The sequence below is a fragment of the Galeopterus variegatus genome, unplaced genomic scaffold, assembly GCF_000696425.1.
Source record: "Galeopterus variegatus unplaced genomic scaffold, G_variegatus-3.0.2 Scaffold979, whole genome shotgun sequence".
Classification (NCBI taxonomy): Eukaryota; Metazoa; Chordata; class Mammalia; order Dermoptera; family Cynocephalidae; genus Galeopterus; species Galeopterus variegatus.
Window position 1 is genome coordinate 784,917 of NW_007727090.1, and position 15,705 is coordinate 800,621.

General features: G+C 38.9%; 2 protein-coding genes across 2 annotated transcripts in view; one reads left to right on the forward strand and one right to left on the reverse strand.

Annotated features, from left to right (window-relative positions):
* The window catches only part of JAK1 (Janus kinase 1), a 51,549-nt gene extending 46,521 nt beyond the window's left edge, over positions 1 to 5,028 (forward strand). The window contains exons 21-24 of the mRNA XM_008573982.1: positions 86 to 258; positions 2,093 to 2,210; positions 2,755 to 2,865; positions 3,599 to 5,028. Of these exons, the coding sequence (XP_008572204.1) occupies positions 86 to 258; positions 2,093 to 2,210; positions 2,755 to 2,865; positions 3,599 to 3,694 (498 nt within the window). The 3' untranslated portion in view covers positions 3,695 to 5,028. The remainder of the gene's footprint in view (positions 1 to 85; positions 259 to 2,092; positions 2,211 to 2,754; positions 2,866 to 3,598) is intronic.
* Positions 5,025 to 15,705, reverse strand: part of RAVER2 (ribonucleoprotein, PTB-binding 2) — a 61,539-nt gene continuing 50,858 nt past the window's right edge. The window contains exon 11 of the mRNA XM_008573980.1: positions 5,025 to 7,289. Coding sequence (XP_008572202.1) covers positions 7,143 to 7,289 — 147 coding nt within the window. The 3' untranslated portion in view covers positions 5,025 to 7,142. The remainder of the gene's footprint in view (positions 7,290 to 15,705) is intronic.

The following is a 15,705-nucleotide window of genomic DNA, read 5'->3' on the forward strand; positions in this document are numbered from 1 at the left end:
TTTTTTATTATGAAGTGATAGATACTACAAAATACAATCTGAAATGACTTTAGCAATGTGCTTGACCCTTACTTCTCTCTCTCAGGGGATGGACTATTTGGGTTCTCGGCAATATGTTCACCGGGACTTGGCAGCAAGAAATGTCCTTGTTGAGAGTGAACACCAAGTGAAAATTGGAGACTTTGGTTTAACCAAAGCAATTGAAACTGATAAGGAGTACTACACAGTCAAGGACGACCGGGACAGCCCTGTGTTTTGGTAACTGAAACCAACAGCTAGGTTTCATCAGTGCTTCATTGGGTTTGCACTATTTTGAGAAGCTCTTTCTGGCTATTTTAATGGCTCTCATTCCTCTGGCCTGAGTCAAGGTTAGAGAGATTTTAGAACATTTGGAATTGATTGATATTTACCTTCAAGAAACACATTTGGCTATTTAACTAAAATCAGCCTGCACGAATGCCTGAGTTTTATATGACACCATTTTCCAAGGAATGGGAGAAATCTAGCCACCATCTCAGCATCTCCAGCATCCCATGAGAAGGCATTCATCTGACACAGTTCTTAAAACTGTGAGCATGTGGAGTAGGCCGGGATCCTTTCTTAAACACGTGCATGCAGAGAAGCTAGACCAGGGCAGTTAGGAGGAGGGGCAGAGGGTGACCAAGTAAGTGAGCATTGAACAGATTCAGAGAAATCCTGGACAGAGCAGAGCAAAATCTGTGGGGAGTGTGGCCATCTTTCATGCATCACCAGAGTCATCCTGGTTAGGAAGCCACATGCCTAGAACACTATCCAAGGAAGAAGCTGCTTAAGTCTCCACCCCCTATAAAACTGATCAGCACCCCCTGGATGCATCCTACATAGACATAAACAGAACTCTCCCATCTGCGGAGCCTAAACCTTTTCATTCATCAAAAAAAAGTGTGTCAAGGCTCTGCTTTGTGCCAGGTACTGGAGATAGGATGAAGAGTTTAGTGGGTGAGGCAGCCAGTTTCATGGAACACTGAGCATAGTAGTGTTCAGGCTTAGTTTTCTTTTTTTTTTTCTTTTTTTGCTTTTTTTTTACTGACCGGTAACGGGATCGCAACCCTCGGTGTTGCGCCCGCACCGCGCTTAGCCAGTGAGCGGGAACCGGTCTCCACATGGGATCCGAACCCTCGGCGGGAGCGCCGCCACGCTCCCAAGCGGCGCACTCTCTGGTGCGCCACCGGGCCGGCCCCAGGCTTAGTTTTCTAGAAGTCCTGAGTATTCAGGTGAAACCTGAGATTCACGGGGGTTTGTGGGAATAGATGGAAAAAGGCATGTGTGACTAAGAAGAATGAGAGACAAGAGCAGTGGATATACCAGGAAATGAAATAAACTCAGCATGGTTGGCTCATGAAGGGGTAGGAGGTTTGCAGGGGATGTTTAAGTCAGACCAGCGGAAGCTAAGTCGTAGAGCTAGGACTTCATCCTGAGAGCAACTGATGCCACTTTAGGATTTAAGTGTGGAGAATTTGTTTTAAAAAGATCACCATGGAATAGAGGGAGCAGGATTGGAGCCAGGGAGTCTGATGCGGTTCCTTCTACAACCCAGGCCAAAGTCAGTGATAGTGTGAACTAGGACAGTGATTAGGACAGTGACAGTGGGAGTTAGAACTGAGTGGATTTGAGGAGGAAATTGGGTATGAAATGCCTTGATCTCTGGCTTGGACAATTGCGTATCATTCACCAAAGTAAAGAACATTGGAAGAGGATGGGGCAGTGAGGTCACTGCTGCCTCTTCATGGGCTTGGAGGCAGTTCTGACCTGGGCTGGTCTTCATTTGTCCTTTTCCTCCTCCACACTGAGAGATCCTGTTCAGGGAAATGAAGAACACAGACTTGTCCTATTTGGGGGCAAAAAATGTGCTACTGAGAGCCCATAAAGGATATTGCTCTATATATTAAATGAGCAGCACAGCATCATATATGTAATTAGTGTATAATACATATTTTGATGCTTTGAATATCAAATTCTAAGAAAAACTAAAGATGTGATTTTTCTGAGTTACTCTGTAATGTTTGTTGGAACATCCCTTCTAGGAAATGAAGTTTCATGTTCTTTCTTTCAGGTATGCTCCAGAATGTCTAATTCAGTGTAAATTCTATATTGCCTCTGATGTCTGGTCTTTTGGAGTGACTCTGCATGAGCTGCTTACTTACTGTGATTCAGATTCTAGTCCTATGGCAGTAAGTCTTGCCTCTTCATTTGAATCTAGTACCCAACTAAAATGTGTCAGTCTCTGCTTTGCAAGTTTTGTTTTTAAATGAAATTCAGTCAGTTTGTTATAATGGAAAGGGAAAGTGTCACTTTTCCATTTAACTTGGTTTGTTACTTTACTACTTGTGGGTCTCTCAAGTCTTGGTCTCACAAGGAACCCAAAGTTCTATAGGACAACCTTGACTTTTAAGGATCTTATCTGTGTGAGGAGTTTCATGGGAGAGTGAGTAAGTGGGGTAGCATTGGGTTGGGGCCTTACCTGTGCCTCATTTATTCCTAAATGAGATCATTTTCACTGGAACAGACTCTTTGACTAGCGAAAGGAGTGGTTGGTAGAGTCTGGACAACTGATTATAAACTGATCACTTGGAATTAATGAGGATTTTGGATTTTCACTTAAAGTTGCTAAGGAGAAAAGCCTTTTTATTGTTAATTTCCAGTTAAATTCCAGAAATTTTACCTTTGTAAAATATGTGCAAAGTAAAACATTTTGTTTGGTTTTATTTTACGTAGTTGTTCCTGAAAATGATAGGCCCAACTCATGGCCAGATGACAGTAACAAGACTTGTGAATACATTAAAAGAAGGAAAACGTTTGCCGTGTCCACCTAACTGTCCAGATGAGGTATTTATGGGCCACTCCACAACTCAATTTTTATTGTTTTTATAGCTCGAGTTACCTAGTGGGGGGTCGGGGGGACATTAGCAGGAAAATGAAGTAGAAAACTCCTTTAAAATAGTTCTCTGAAGCTGAATTTCAGATATTTGAGAAATCATCTTTGGGGCAGATGATAGCCACCAATTATGTTCAAAGCAAGGATTCCCCCCCAAAAGTAGGCTCCCCTCAGTTTTATCCACTTGCCTACCCAAAAGGAGCATATTTTGGTGTAGCCTTTTTGTGGCAAATGCATATAAATTTTGCATTTTTGTGTGTTAAGTTTATCCCACTTATTAATAACATTTATAACATTTATTCAGTTTTCTATACTCTAAAATGAATTGAACCTTTAACTCTTTAGACTACTTAATATATACTGAACAGTGTGAGTCAATCAGTATGATACACTAGCATCTACACTCAGGTTCACCTTCACCTTTTAACTGGTTTTCAGTAGTGACCTGGATTTTGCTGAAGATCAGTCAACCCATGAGCTTCACAAATTTTAAAATATTATTTATGACCTATAGTTGTATCACATTTTCTCTATTTTATTATTCAAAAACTCCTGTCATCTAGTCTTAAAGGAAAGTCATTTACATTTCCAAAATTATTTTCGTACTCTTGATGTTTCTATAATTTTTTTAAAAGCTCCCAAATCTAATAACATTTTTACTATTATTTTTTTTTCTTTTTACAGGTTTATCACCTTATGAGAAAATGCTGGGAATTCCAACCCTTCAGTCGGACAACCTTTCAGAACCTTATTGAAGGATTTGAAGCACTTTTAAAATAAGCATGAATAACAGTTAAATTCCTCTGTTTATCAAGTTGTCCTCCCTCAACAAATACCCAAGCCATTTAAAAAAAAAATTTAATGGAAAAAGTTTGTATTGTCACTCAGCAAATACTTGAGTACATGTACATGTTTAAGGCACACTATGGTGCTTAATACGTGTAGAAACTTCCTCAAATTTTGGCACCATTAATGTAGTGACAAATAATGACAACCAAAATATTAGAAAGCACTTAAGCACTCCTCCTTTTGGAAAGAATATACCACCATTCATCTGGCTAGTTTATCATCACAACTGCATATCAAAGTGGGATTTTTGAAAATAAGAGGATTTGACACCAAAGTAATGTCTCAAGCTTTTCCCAGCTGCCAGTTGATCTGAATGTTTTTCTGGCAACATTAATCATAGATAGAGATTGATGGACTTAGCCAATATTCTAACATGCCCTCAAATTTCAATATCTGTAGAATGATAGACCAAGCATTCTTAAAATATTAGCTATGTTAGTATACTATTGTTTCTGTACAAAAACAAGTGTATTCTTGTCATCAGTAGGACTTAAACTTTGAGTTGTTTCTCCAGTGGTTTAGCTCCTGTTCCCTTGGGTGACCACTGGTACCCATTTTTGAGAAAACTGGTTATACGCAGGGGAACAGCTGTGGAGTATTTTGCTGCATGTTAACTCTTGAGAACCACACCTGTGCCAGTGCTTTCCTAAGCAGTATACCTTTAATCAGAACTGATTCCCAGAGCCTGGATGCTATTACACATGCTATTAAGAAATGTCAATATGTATCCTTTTATAACTCTACCACTTTGGGGCAAGCTGTTCCAGCATTGGTTTTGGATGCTGTATGCAACCAGTCAGAATATATACCACATAGATCACACTGTTCTTAGAGTGTTTCAGTACTTACCACCCATCAACAAGGGTTGATCACTATTTTGATCTTCACCCTATGGTGCAAAACTTGAAAGAAAAGACCCAGCTGGGGGCACTAGGGAGTTCAGGATCCATTAGACAGTTTTTAGTTTGCTTGTAGGTAGCTGGGTAATCAATAATGTTTAGTCTCTGATTCAATCTGAATCATAAAGATCTTTATGACCAAGACTGAAAAACTTTTTGTTAATGCTATCTAGTATTTGTTTGACATTGCTACTTTTCACCTTTTGAGCCCCCAAAGAGTTCAAGATTGATTTGAGTGGCAACGATAAACTTGCCATTTAAATTTACTGAATAGCCCTACATCACCAAAGTCCCTGTGTCAAACCTGTGGCCACTCTGTATGCACTTTGTTTACTCTTTATACAAATAAATATACTAAAGACTTTACATGCATATGCCTTTTAATATTAAGACTTCATTTTCAAAGCATTTCAAACAATTTGGTTACATAGAAAAATAACACTATAGATTGGGGGAGGGTTGGTAATGGTCCTTATTAACACCACTTGATTTGCACTTCTCTGTTATGTCCATTGATAACAGGGCAAAGGCCAGTAGGGATGGCAGATCCACATGAGCTATAATCCCAAATACCCTTCTTTTAGCTTTTTCAACCTCTTCCTGCTTTCACTTTGCAGCTCTGATGTCAAATTCACCATCTTCCCTTTGTTCTGTTTGCACTATAGGAGAGGTGAAGAGACTAATTGCAACAGGAAAATGGGAAGGAGAAGTGCAGGCATGGAGAAGCCATTAGTCATCTGCTGTATAACTGATGCCTAATCTTGATCCATTATTCATAGGTAGTATACTTCTTAGGCAGTTATCTTAGTTTAACTTTCTAGCTGTCATTTTCCAACAGAAGCTAGTATATGCAATAAATTATACCAAGTACAATTCTTTACAAAGCATACAACATATGTACCAATTCTAGACTTTGTAATTAAAACAGGATATCTGTATTATAGTCAAAAATAATAAGTTCCCCAAATGACAAGCTATTTTTTAATCTGATTACGGAAAGACTAGGATCATTGAGACCCCAAACTCTGTATCAATTACAGTCTCATAACAGTTAACAAACAGAAATTTCTAGATGGCAAAAGGTTTCTCATGCATTTAATACCAGGGTCTTCAGGAAATGGTGATGTCAAAAGTCATATGCAGTAAAGACAAAAACTCTTTCAGAAGAAGTAAATTGGGCTAAATGGCTGATATTTTTTCAGTCTAACACACTATTAAAGAAAGAGCAGAGTGAGGTATAGCTCATTAGCTCAAAATGGTTATAAATTCTATTATTCCACAAGACTCTTTCAGAAAGGGCAGTACTGACTGCTTTACTATATTGTGGAAAATGGGCATTTGATGATCAAAATAGACCCTATTCTAGTAATTAGATCATCACTAGTTGATGCTATGAAAAGAGGCACAGAAACCTGTGTTCCTTGCCACTTACAAGCCTGTTTCAAAGACTGAAGGTCTTTCTTTAGGTAAAGTAAATGGAATAGAGAATTATATTAGATCAGGGGCCAGCAAATTTTCTTTACAAATGGCCAGGTAGTAAAGTATTTTAGGCTTTGCAGACCATATGGTCTCTGTTGTAGCTACTCAGTTCCGCCATTGTAGGACAAATGTAGGCATAGACAATATGTAAATGAATGAGCATGGCTGTGTTCCAATAAATTTTTATTTATGGACACTGAATTTTGAATTTCATGTAAATTTCATGTCATAAATTTTCTCCTCCAACCAGTTAAAAATATAAACATCATTCTTAGCTTGCAGGCAGCACAAAAAAACAGGTGGTGGACCAAATTTGGCTCAAGAGTGTAGTTTGCCAACCCCTGTATTAGATCACCAAAGATAATACCTTGCGTTTTTCGCAGAAGGTATAAATGGTAAATAACATCTTAAAGCATCTGTAGTAGTGCATACCTTGGATATCACTATCACTGTATGTTGGGTTTAATATTGTATGGCTGGTGTGGGGTAGTAATTGAGTTTGCATGTAGAGTGTCTTTATAACATTACCATCACCACATTTGGTATTGCACCCTTGTAGTTCTAGGAAAAGTTCTAAAAATCTATAAATGAGATTACTTCTAGGGAAATAAATTGAAATGCACATTGGCTTATAAGAAACTCTTCTAAGGCTCAGGAAACAAGACTGTTTCCCATTTATTGCTTTAAATTTTATACATGGTGTTAAAATTATTCCCAGTCCTAAAACAAGGAATATTGGAACATTGTTAGTTTCTCCAATGAATTGTAGTTAATATCACATCGATTAAGATGCATCTAATTCTAGTGGAAAATGTTCTCAATTGATGTCTCTTATTGCTACTTATTTTTATTTGGCAATTCTGCCTGCTGCATAACACAGTTCCTTCTGGGAAATTATAAACCCGTATTTAAAGGATATGGCTAGTCTGAATGAAGTTAAGGCAGCGATGAACAGCAGAGATACTGCAAAGAACCTTAGGAGGTTATAATGAGAGCTTAACTCAGTACACACGCTTCTTTTTTAAGTAGGTTTCCACATAATATGCTCCTGTGCCCTGAGAATGCTGGTCAACAAATTCCATTGAACCACCTTCTGGGGCAGAGATGAGATACGATGAGCCTCGCTTTTCATTTCTTAAAGATGACACCTATGAGAAAATAAAACCACAATTAAAATTGGTTTTTTTTTTTTTTCCTTTTTGTCTTTTTTACTGACCGGTAACGGGATCGCAACCCTTGGTGTCATGCCCGTCCCGGGGACCGGCAACGGGATCGCAACCCTTGGTGTCATGCCCGTACCGGGGACCGGCAACGGGATCGCAACCCTCAGTGTTGGGCCCGCACCACGCTCAGCCAGTGAGCGGGAACCAGTCTCCATATGGGATCCGAACCCTCGGTGGGAGCGCCACCACGCTCCCAACCGGCGCACTCTCCAGTGTGCCACTGGGCCGGCCCTAAAATTGGTTTATTCATTAAAGATGTTTATAAGAAAAAGCACTCAACTTTGAGTTGGTATAAATACAAAATAGCTGGCTAAATATCAGCTACCAAAAAATAAACAAATTCCTTTGTTAAATTATATTTTAAAATTTCTATATCAAAATCACCCTTGGAACTTTGGCAAAACACAAACAAGCCTGAATACCTTCACCACCTACATCCAGCATTTTGGGGAAAGAAGAAAATAAGAGCACTGTATTCGCTTCTACTAATCCCACCTAGTTAGACCCCACTGAATCTCAATACCAATACCAAATATGAATATTCCTCTGAGGAAAAAGAGTGGCTAAGAAATTGAGCTGCATGTTGAATTAGATGGTAAATCTGTCTAGTAATAAAAAGACTGGTGAGAGAATAAACTAGTAGATATAAAAACTGGCAAATGATGTCGGTCTAGAGAGCAATGGGAACTCAAAACTTTGATCTCCAAAATAATCACGCAGAGAGCATGTTAAAATGCATCTATTCAGGCTCCATCCCAGAGATTCTGATCTGGAAGTGGGCCAAAGTTTCCACACAAGTGGTGACAGTAATCAATACAATAAATCAGATGTTGTAGCGCTACTTGTGATTTCCTAATCCCTCTTAGTTTTAGGTTTTACAAATACTAAGTGTGACAAGCTTTTAAAAGCAGAATTATATAACTTCCTATACAAGGATGTAGAAATGACTGATAAGGAAAACTTCCAGCAACACACAAGAGCCTTTTCAGATTATAATTAAAATTGCAATTGTTTTGAACCAACAGAGGTCACAATTTTTAAAACTGGAGCCAACTTTAGAGGGCACAAATATTTTATTTCAGTGTGGTTTACTGTTGAAACAGTACAATAAAATCCTTCAAGCACGCCTGGTTTAAAGAAATGTTTCACAGAGTGAAACACTGACTAGCAAAGAATTTGGCTTTAACTTCTGTCTCAAAATGTTTCCTGTTAGTAAATTGTCTAAAATTTAATCTGAAATAATCTGAGGAGGGGTGTGGGTGGGAGTATAGATGAAATGAGACTGGCCATAAAGTGCAAACTGCTGAAACTGAGCTGATGGGTGGAAGGGATCCAGCCCTAGAGAAGGGCTGCCTGCAACAAAACTTCTTGCTCGCCTTCGTAGCTGCCTCTTCACCCTAAACCCTCTCTTCTCACTATCAAGCCTCTTCATTACTCTCTCCAAGTGCCTTCTCTGTTTCATTCCCTTTGTTGGTTGATCTTACTGCATGTTAGACCCCAACCACTAATGCTCAGACCCTTACTTCAGGTACAAAGAATTTTTTTTATCAGCTTTCTTCCTCTTATAAATGATCAGAGCATTTTACAAATGAGATTTCTGTAAAGGGGTAAGAAGCAAGCTCTTCACTCTGGGAGCTGGAACTCTCATGTTCTCCTTGCTTCCCTCCCCTGATCATTCCTGCTATGTAGTCACTCACTGTTTCATGTTTTGGCATAAAGGAAAGCAACAGCCTGAATTTTCCTCTCTTTCTATACCATCTTTATTCTCAGATGTCCGGTAGGAAATTTACCAGATTATTTCATTCAAAGGATTTCCCACCAGTGCACCATTCACAGAACCAACTGTGATCTATGAGATGAACAAAAAACTTCACTGAGGGCCAGCCCGGTGGCGCACTGCTACAGTGCGCCGCTTGGGAGCACAGCGACACTCCCGCCGAGGGTTCGGATCCCACATACAGACCGGCCGCTCACTGGCTGAGCGAGGTGCGGGCGCAACACCGAGGGTTGTGATCCCGTTGCCAGTCCCGGTCCGGTACGGGCGCGACACTGAGGGTTGCGATCCGTTGCCGGCCACGAAAAAAGACAAAAAGGAAAAAAAAAAAAAAAACTTCACTGAGCAGTACAGGAAAATATTAAGAACAGGATTTGAAAATGGATGTCACTATAGCCCATATGATACAGGGAGAAAAATAATTTTGATACTTTCTATCAAAGTTATCATTTAGCATAATGACTGATGAATAGGGAATAATATAGTTCACCAGGATTTTTGAAACAAAGCTCAATGCTCTGGGAGAAAGAAACCCATATCTAAAAACCAATTAAAAAAAAAACCACACACACACAAAAGAGAGAAAGTATAAAGCAAGCAAATGTTTTTCCTTCTATTTCATATTTGCAGGATACAGACATCCACTCTTCACAGTAACTACTGAGGGCACTGGCTGTGTGCTGTGGGATTCACCTAGATGACCGAAACTTGAAATGTGGCCTCCAAGAGCACATATTATAGGAGGGGAGGCCAGAGAACACAAAACATAATTCTAAAAGGAAAAAGTCCCTTTGCCAAAAGAAATAAAGGTGAATAGCTAAAGCTTTTTCCGGGAAAAGGAAATGAGGGAGGGTTTTGAAAGGTATGGATGATGGTTTCATGGATGAGATGGCATCTGAGTTAGGATTTGGAGGTGAGGTCAGAGGGGGACATGAGGAGACATGGGAATGACCTTTCTAGGAGAAGAGTCCAAGCAAAGGCAAGATGGCAGGAAAGCATGGGCCTGTGACAGGACATTGTGGCTGGGAGATGGCAGAGAGCAGTGGTTAAATGAGGTTGGAAAGGAAAGCTGGTATCAATCAGGGAGAGGCTGGAATGCCAGGCCAAGGATTATAAACAGGGATGATATGCTTATTGTTAAAATTAATAAGCAGCTCCATAAGAAAAAATATGACAATGGAAGAGAGGCATTAAGATGTCTCACCAGGAGGCTAGTGAACTTATCTATGCTATTAGATGTATTTATGTGAGCAAACACACAAATTATAATGTGATTTAAATTTGCGTTTAAAGTTTTACATGGAACATACAGGTGAGACAGAACAAGTGGTATACTTAGAAAATCTGAAAAAACAATTTCAATGTCCATTTATGCTTTGAAGACTAACCAAAGAGAAGACATTGAGAGAAGTTACGATATTCTAGGGTTGCATGTGTAATATTCAGTTGGAAATAAGATCAACAAAATAGCCAAACTGTGGCATAGTTGGAGAAGTATAATTTGATAGAATGTAATTATGGTGGTATCCTGCATTATCCAATATTTTATAATTTAGAGTACTTTAGCCCATTGTATCGCTAATCTTCATAGCATCCCCATGGAGCAGGCAGAAAAGGAATTATCACCTCCATTGAATATCTATCCAAAAACAAAAGCTTAGATACCGAATGTGACTTGGCTAAAATACCTGGCTATTTAATGTCAGAGTTGTGACTCTAATTTTTCACCTTAGTGAAATCATACTAATTATTATACTAATTTGCCTTGTTTAAAAAAATTGAGTGAACAGCTAAATGTGGAATCATTATAAGTTTTGGGGAAGTTTTAATAAAAGTAAATAAGCATCCAAATATTGATTTTTTTTTCAGTCTTCTAGATGTCATAATATAGAGAGAAGGGCAGGGCCCCAAGGAAATGATGCATACAGAATCCTGTGAAGACCGAAGTGATTTATTTTTAGACAAATGGTCTTCACATTACAGACATTAAAATCTAAATTTTGTGCAGTTTTTATCACAACATATATAACTTTAATAAACCTTAGATATTTTGATGTGACATTCTGAGGTATAAAATCACACACAATGTAGTAGCAACTTCCATTATTTATATATATATTTTTTTTTTTTCGTGTCCGGCAACGGATTGCAACCCTCAGTGTTGCGCCTGTACCGGACCGGGACCGGCAATGGGATCGCAACCCTCGGTGTCGCGCCCACACCTCGCTCAGCCAGTGAGCAGGAACCGGTCTGTATGTGGGATCCGAACCCTCGGCGGGAGCGCCACCGCACTCCCAAGCGGCGCACTGTAGCAGTGCGCCACCGGGCCGGCCTGCAACTTCCATTATTAGCATAGCTTTCTGCTTCTAGTTATTAGAATAAAGTTTGTCTCTACTCCATTCACATTAAATGAGCTTGAGGCAGCATTTTTACAAATTAAAAAAATTCTCAGTGGGGCAAAATTTAATATTCCTTGGTTTTCTCAAATATACTTGTAAAAATTTAGACCTCAGTCCAGTTCAAGTGATGCTGAAGATTTGTACCTTTGGCAGCAAATAACTAACACTGAACATGTACAATACCCCTGGTGCTTTAATACATTAATTCATTTAATGTTCAGAACAACAGCCCTGGAAGGTAGGGAGCTCTGAAAGTAACTTGCCACAAGTTGCATAGCCTGCACTGGGAGCTGTATGTTCATCTCGAAGTCTGAGTCCCATCCCAGTCAGAAGAATTCTGAAAAGGGTTGAGTCAAGGTCCTACCCAATGATTTAGTCCCTAGGCCTCATCTTCCATGTGGCGTTATTACCCCCTTCAGTGTAAATACTTCCAACAGAATACTCATATTCAGACAACTCTAATCATTAGCAAGGTCTTCCTTAGGTTGAGCTCAAACAACCCTATGAATTGTTTCCACCCAGTGATTACAATTTGTCCTTTGGAATTACAATCCAAGTCTAATACTTCCTTATCTACATGGTCATAACTTCAAAGGAACCCCTTAGGCTGCTGGGCAATCATACTATATGCTCTCCCCTCTCCTAGGTGACGGTTTCAAACCTATCCTCTCCTTGAACCTCCACCAGTGGATCCCTTATCTTCACTCTCAGCTGATGATTTGCTTTCTATGTCACTGAGAAAACAGAATCAAAAGAAATCTTGAGATGTACAGTGACCAACACCTGGTCTCTTTTTTACCCTCACTTCCTTGGTGATCTCATCCAATCTAATGCAATTTATAGCCAATTACAGCAAGGAAACTGCTGGAAGCTGATAGTTCTCAAATACATAACTCTGCCCATACCTCTCTTCGTCTCCAAACTTATATAATGAACTAGCACCAACAGTGTAATATCACTTAGGCATATTAAATTTGTGTACAAAACTGAACCGCTCTTACCCCCTAAAACCTGTTCCACGCAAAATATTTATTACCCATCTCAATCAATGACAATCCCATTTTTCTAGACCAAAAACCTTGGGGTCATCCTTGTATCCTCTTATCCTCAGTATATCCTGTTGCCTTTACCTTCCAAAAATGTCTCAAATCCAGCCACTTCTCACTACCTCCGGTGCTCCCATCCTGGTCCAAGTCATCATTTTTACTTGGATTATACCACAACAGCTTCCTAACTAATCTAGCTACATTCTACACTCACTGTTGAACACAGCAACCAGGGGTATCCTGTTAAAATATAAATAGGGTCAAGTATCCCTCTACTCAAAATATTCCAGTGGCTTTCATCTTAGAGTAAAAGCCAGACGCCTAAAGGTCCTAAGTTGTCTGTGTCCATTACCTCCTCCTGCTTCCTCCCCATGACTTCATCTCCTACCCACTTTGCTCACTCCTCTTCTGCTCTAAAGGTCTTCTTGCTGTTCCTTTAACATACCAAGCATGTATCTGCCTCAGTGCCTTTGAACTTGTGGCACACTCCCCAAACTTCTGGTCTTTGACCAAGAATGAACTGCACAACAAGCCAATCCCTGACCAGTATTTAAACTACAAAGCCTTCCCAGACACTCTCTAGCCTCCATCTTGATTCATTTTCTCTGTGATTATTACTATTCATTTTCCTAACATTTTTTCTATTTTTCTCCAACTTCCCCCTAAAGGTAAGTTTCATTATTGTAAGGATTTTAACCTATTTTGTTCACTGCCATATCCCTAGGGCCAAGAACAGGGCCATATAGCAGGCATTCAGTAAATACTAGTTGAATGAATAAATAGCTTTCAAAAATATATTTTTTAAGCATGCATTCCCAGTTCCTTCAGCCAACAGTCATATGCCATGGTTTCTGACCCGTCAACACTGTAGAACTGGGTACCATAATTTGACCAGTTCTGGTAAAGCAAAGATTATTGTGCTTCTTGCTTTGGGCACTCTATCTCTTGTTAAAACTTAAAATTAATTAGCTCTTTTAATTGTTGCACACCAGTCCAATCTTGCGTATATTTACTATGAAACCCATTCTGTAACTACCTGGATGCTATTTTATTTTTGGATTAAAATCATATTTTTCTCCTTTTATAAACAAATCTCTTTATTTTCATGTAAGACTTTATATATTTTTCCTATTCCCACGTGAATGTAGAAAGAGAATGTCACAATTTCATTTTTTGTCTTTTTTCGTGACCGGCCACGGATCGCAACCCTCAGTGTCGTGCCCGTACCGGACCGGGACTGGCAACGGGATCGCAACCCTCGATCTTGCGCCCGCACCTTGCTCAGCCAGTGAGCGGCTGGTCTGTATGTGGGATCCGAACCCTCGGCGGGAGCGCCGCCACACTTCCCAAGCGGCGCACTGTAGCAGTGTGCCACCGGGCCGGCCCCACGATTTCATTTTTTGACTGCCAATTTATCTTAAGCTAAAATTTTAAGCTCACTTCAATAATTGAAGTGGGGGCTAGTCTAAAAGCTCTCATAAGAATTCAGGAAAGGAGAATCTTGAATATCCTTCAGGGAGATTCTTTTGGGATATGTTAATGTTATAGTCAATGTCATTAGGCTCATCTGCTACCAGTCCAATTAAAGATATTTATCATTATTGCTCTTCCGAAAAGAATGTAACCAGTTAGCATGTAGCTCTTTAAATTCGTAATCAAACTGATTTTCAGAAAGTTCTGCCTCTGTTTAGGACTCCTCAGTTCACCTTTTCCTTCAGCCCCACTTCACCTTTTCTAAGTCTTGTCTCTTTAGTGGAGGTAGGTGGATAGAGAACCTAAAGAGAACCTAAAATGAAGAAATGCACTAATTCTGAGATCTGAATCAGCCCCCTAATATCCTTTTTTATAGTTTAACTCCAGCTTTTAGATTTCATACAGACAGAAACATGAATTAATTTTAACTGTTCTGCATTAAACATTTCTAAATTTTTATTTGAAAATATTTTTCTTCCTCCAGTTGTTAAAAAAGATGTTTAAAGAGCAACATACTTCATACTGTGACATTAATGACATAACTAACAATGTATCTTTCTCATAAATACAGATAAATGTTTCCAATTTTCATTTTCATTTTTGCCTCTCAGCTACTTATCTGTCTTCATATGAGTAATGGTAAGTCTTAACTTTGGATTTAATGATGAGTCTCTCAAAAGGTATTGTAATGCGTTAAAAAAATATAGAGTGAAGCTCAATCACCTTTTTAGTTTCAGTGGCCACACCAAGCTGTACAAATTATATATCTTAGATTTAAGTATGCTTAATAAGCACTGCTTAATAATCAAAATACATTAAAGCCCTTTGAAAAAGTAGGCTAACATGTCAGAATAGCAATTTAAAGCTGTCTTCAGATTTATACTGTACACTATTCTTTCATTGATTTTTTGAAGATTTAACAGACCAGTTTGGTTTATAACAAAATTTTTTTTAAATAACAAGGTAATTTTAAATTTTAAAGCCTTGCTTTCCTTAATTCTAGTTTTTAGGCCAAATCATTTTTTAAAGGTACTTTCCAAGTTATTGTCTAGGGGTAAAGATAACCTGTGCCCTATAATTATTGTTTAAAGTAGGTTTAGGTTTGAAAAAATATTTTATTTGGCTAGTGTTTATCACAAGATTCTGATCTATCATGGGCATGGTCCACATAATCCACACAGCAGCATGTCTGCTTTATTTGACCACTAGGTGGCAGCATTAGACTCTATATAAAGAGATCAAGCATCTTCCAGGAGGACTTTCTGTCTGAAATAGGCAGCTTCCTGGCAGGACAGATCCCTGTAACTAGGGTGCACAAGAATACAACATGCAAGTACACAGTACTGTCATATAGCATGCCAGATGACTGCCAAGTATGGAAAGTGTCAGATGAAAAACTAAAACCACAATTTAAACAGTCATATCAAATAGGTGAAATAATTCTTACATTATTCTTTACATTATGTCAAACTGAAAAGTTGCTTAAGATAAATTTTGACCTATTTTACCTACTTTAATAAAAGGAGGGAGGGAGAAGTGTTTCTGACAGATTATAATTAGATGTTAGACTTAGGTGTTTTTTTGTTTTTTTTTTTTTTTTGTCTTTTTGTCTTTTTTCCGTGTCCGGCAACGGATTGCAACCCTCAGTG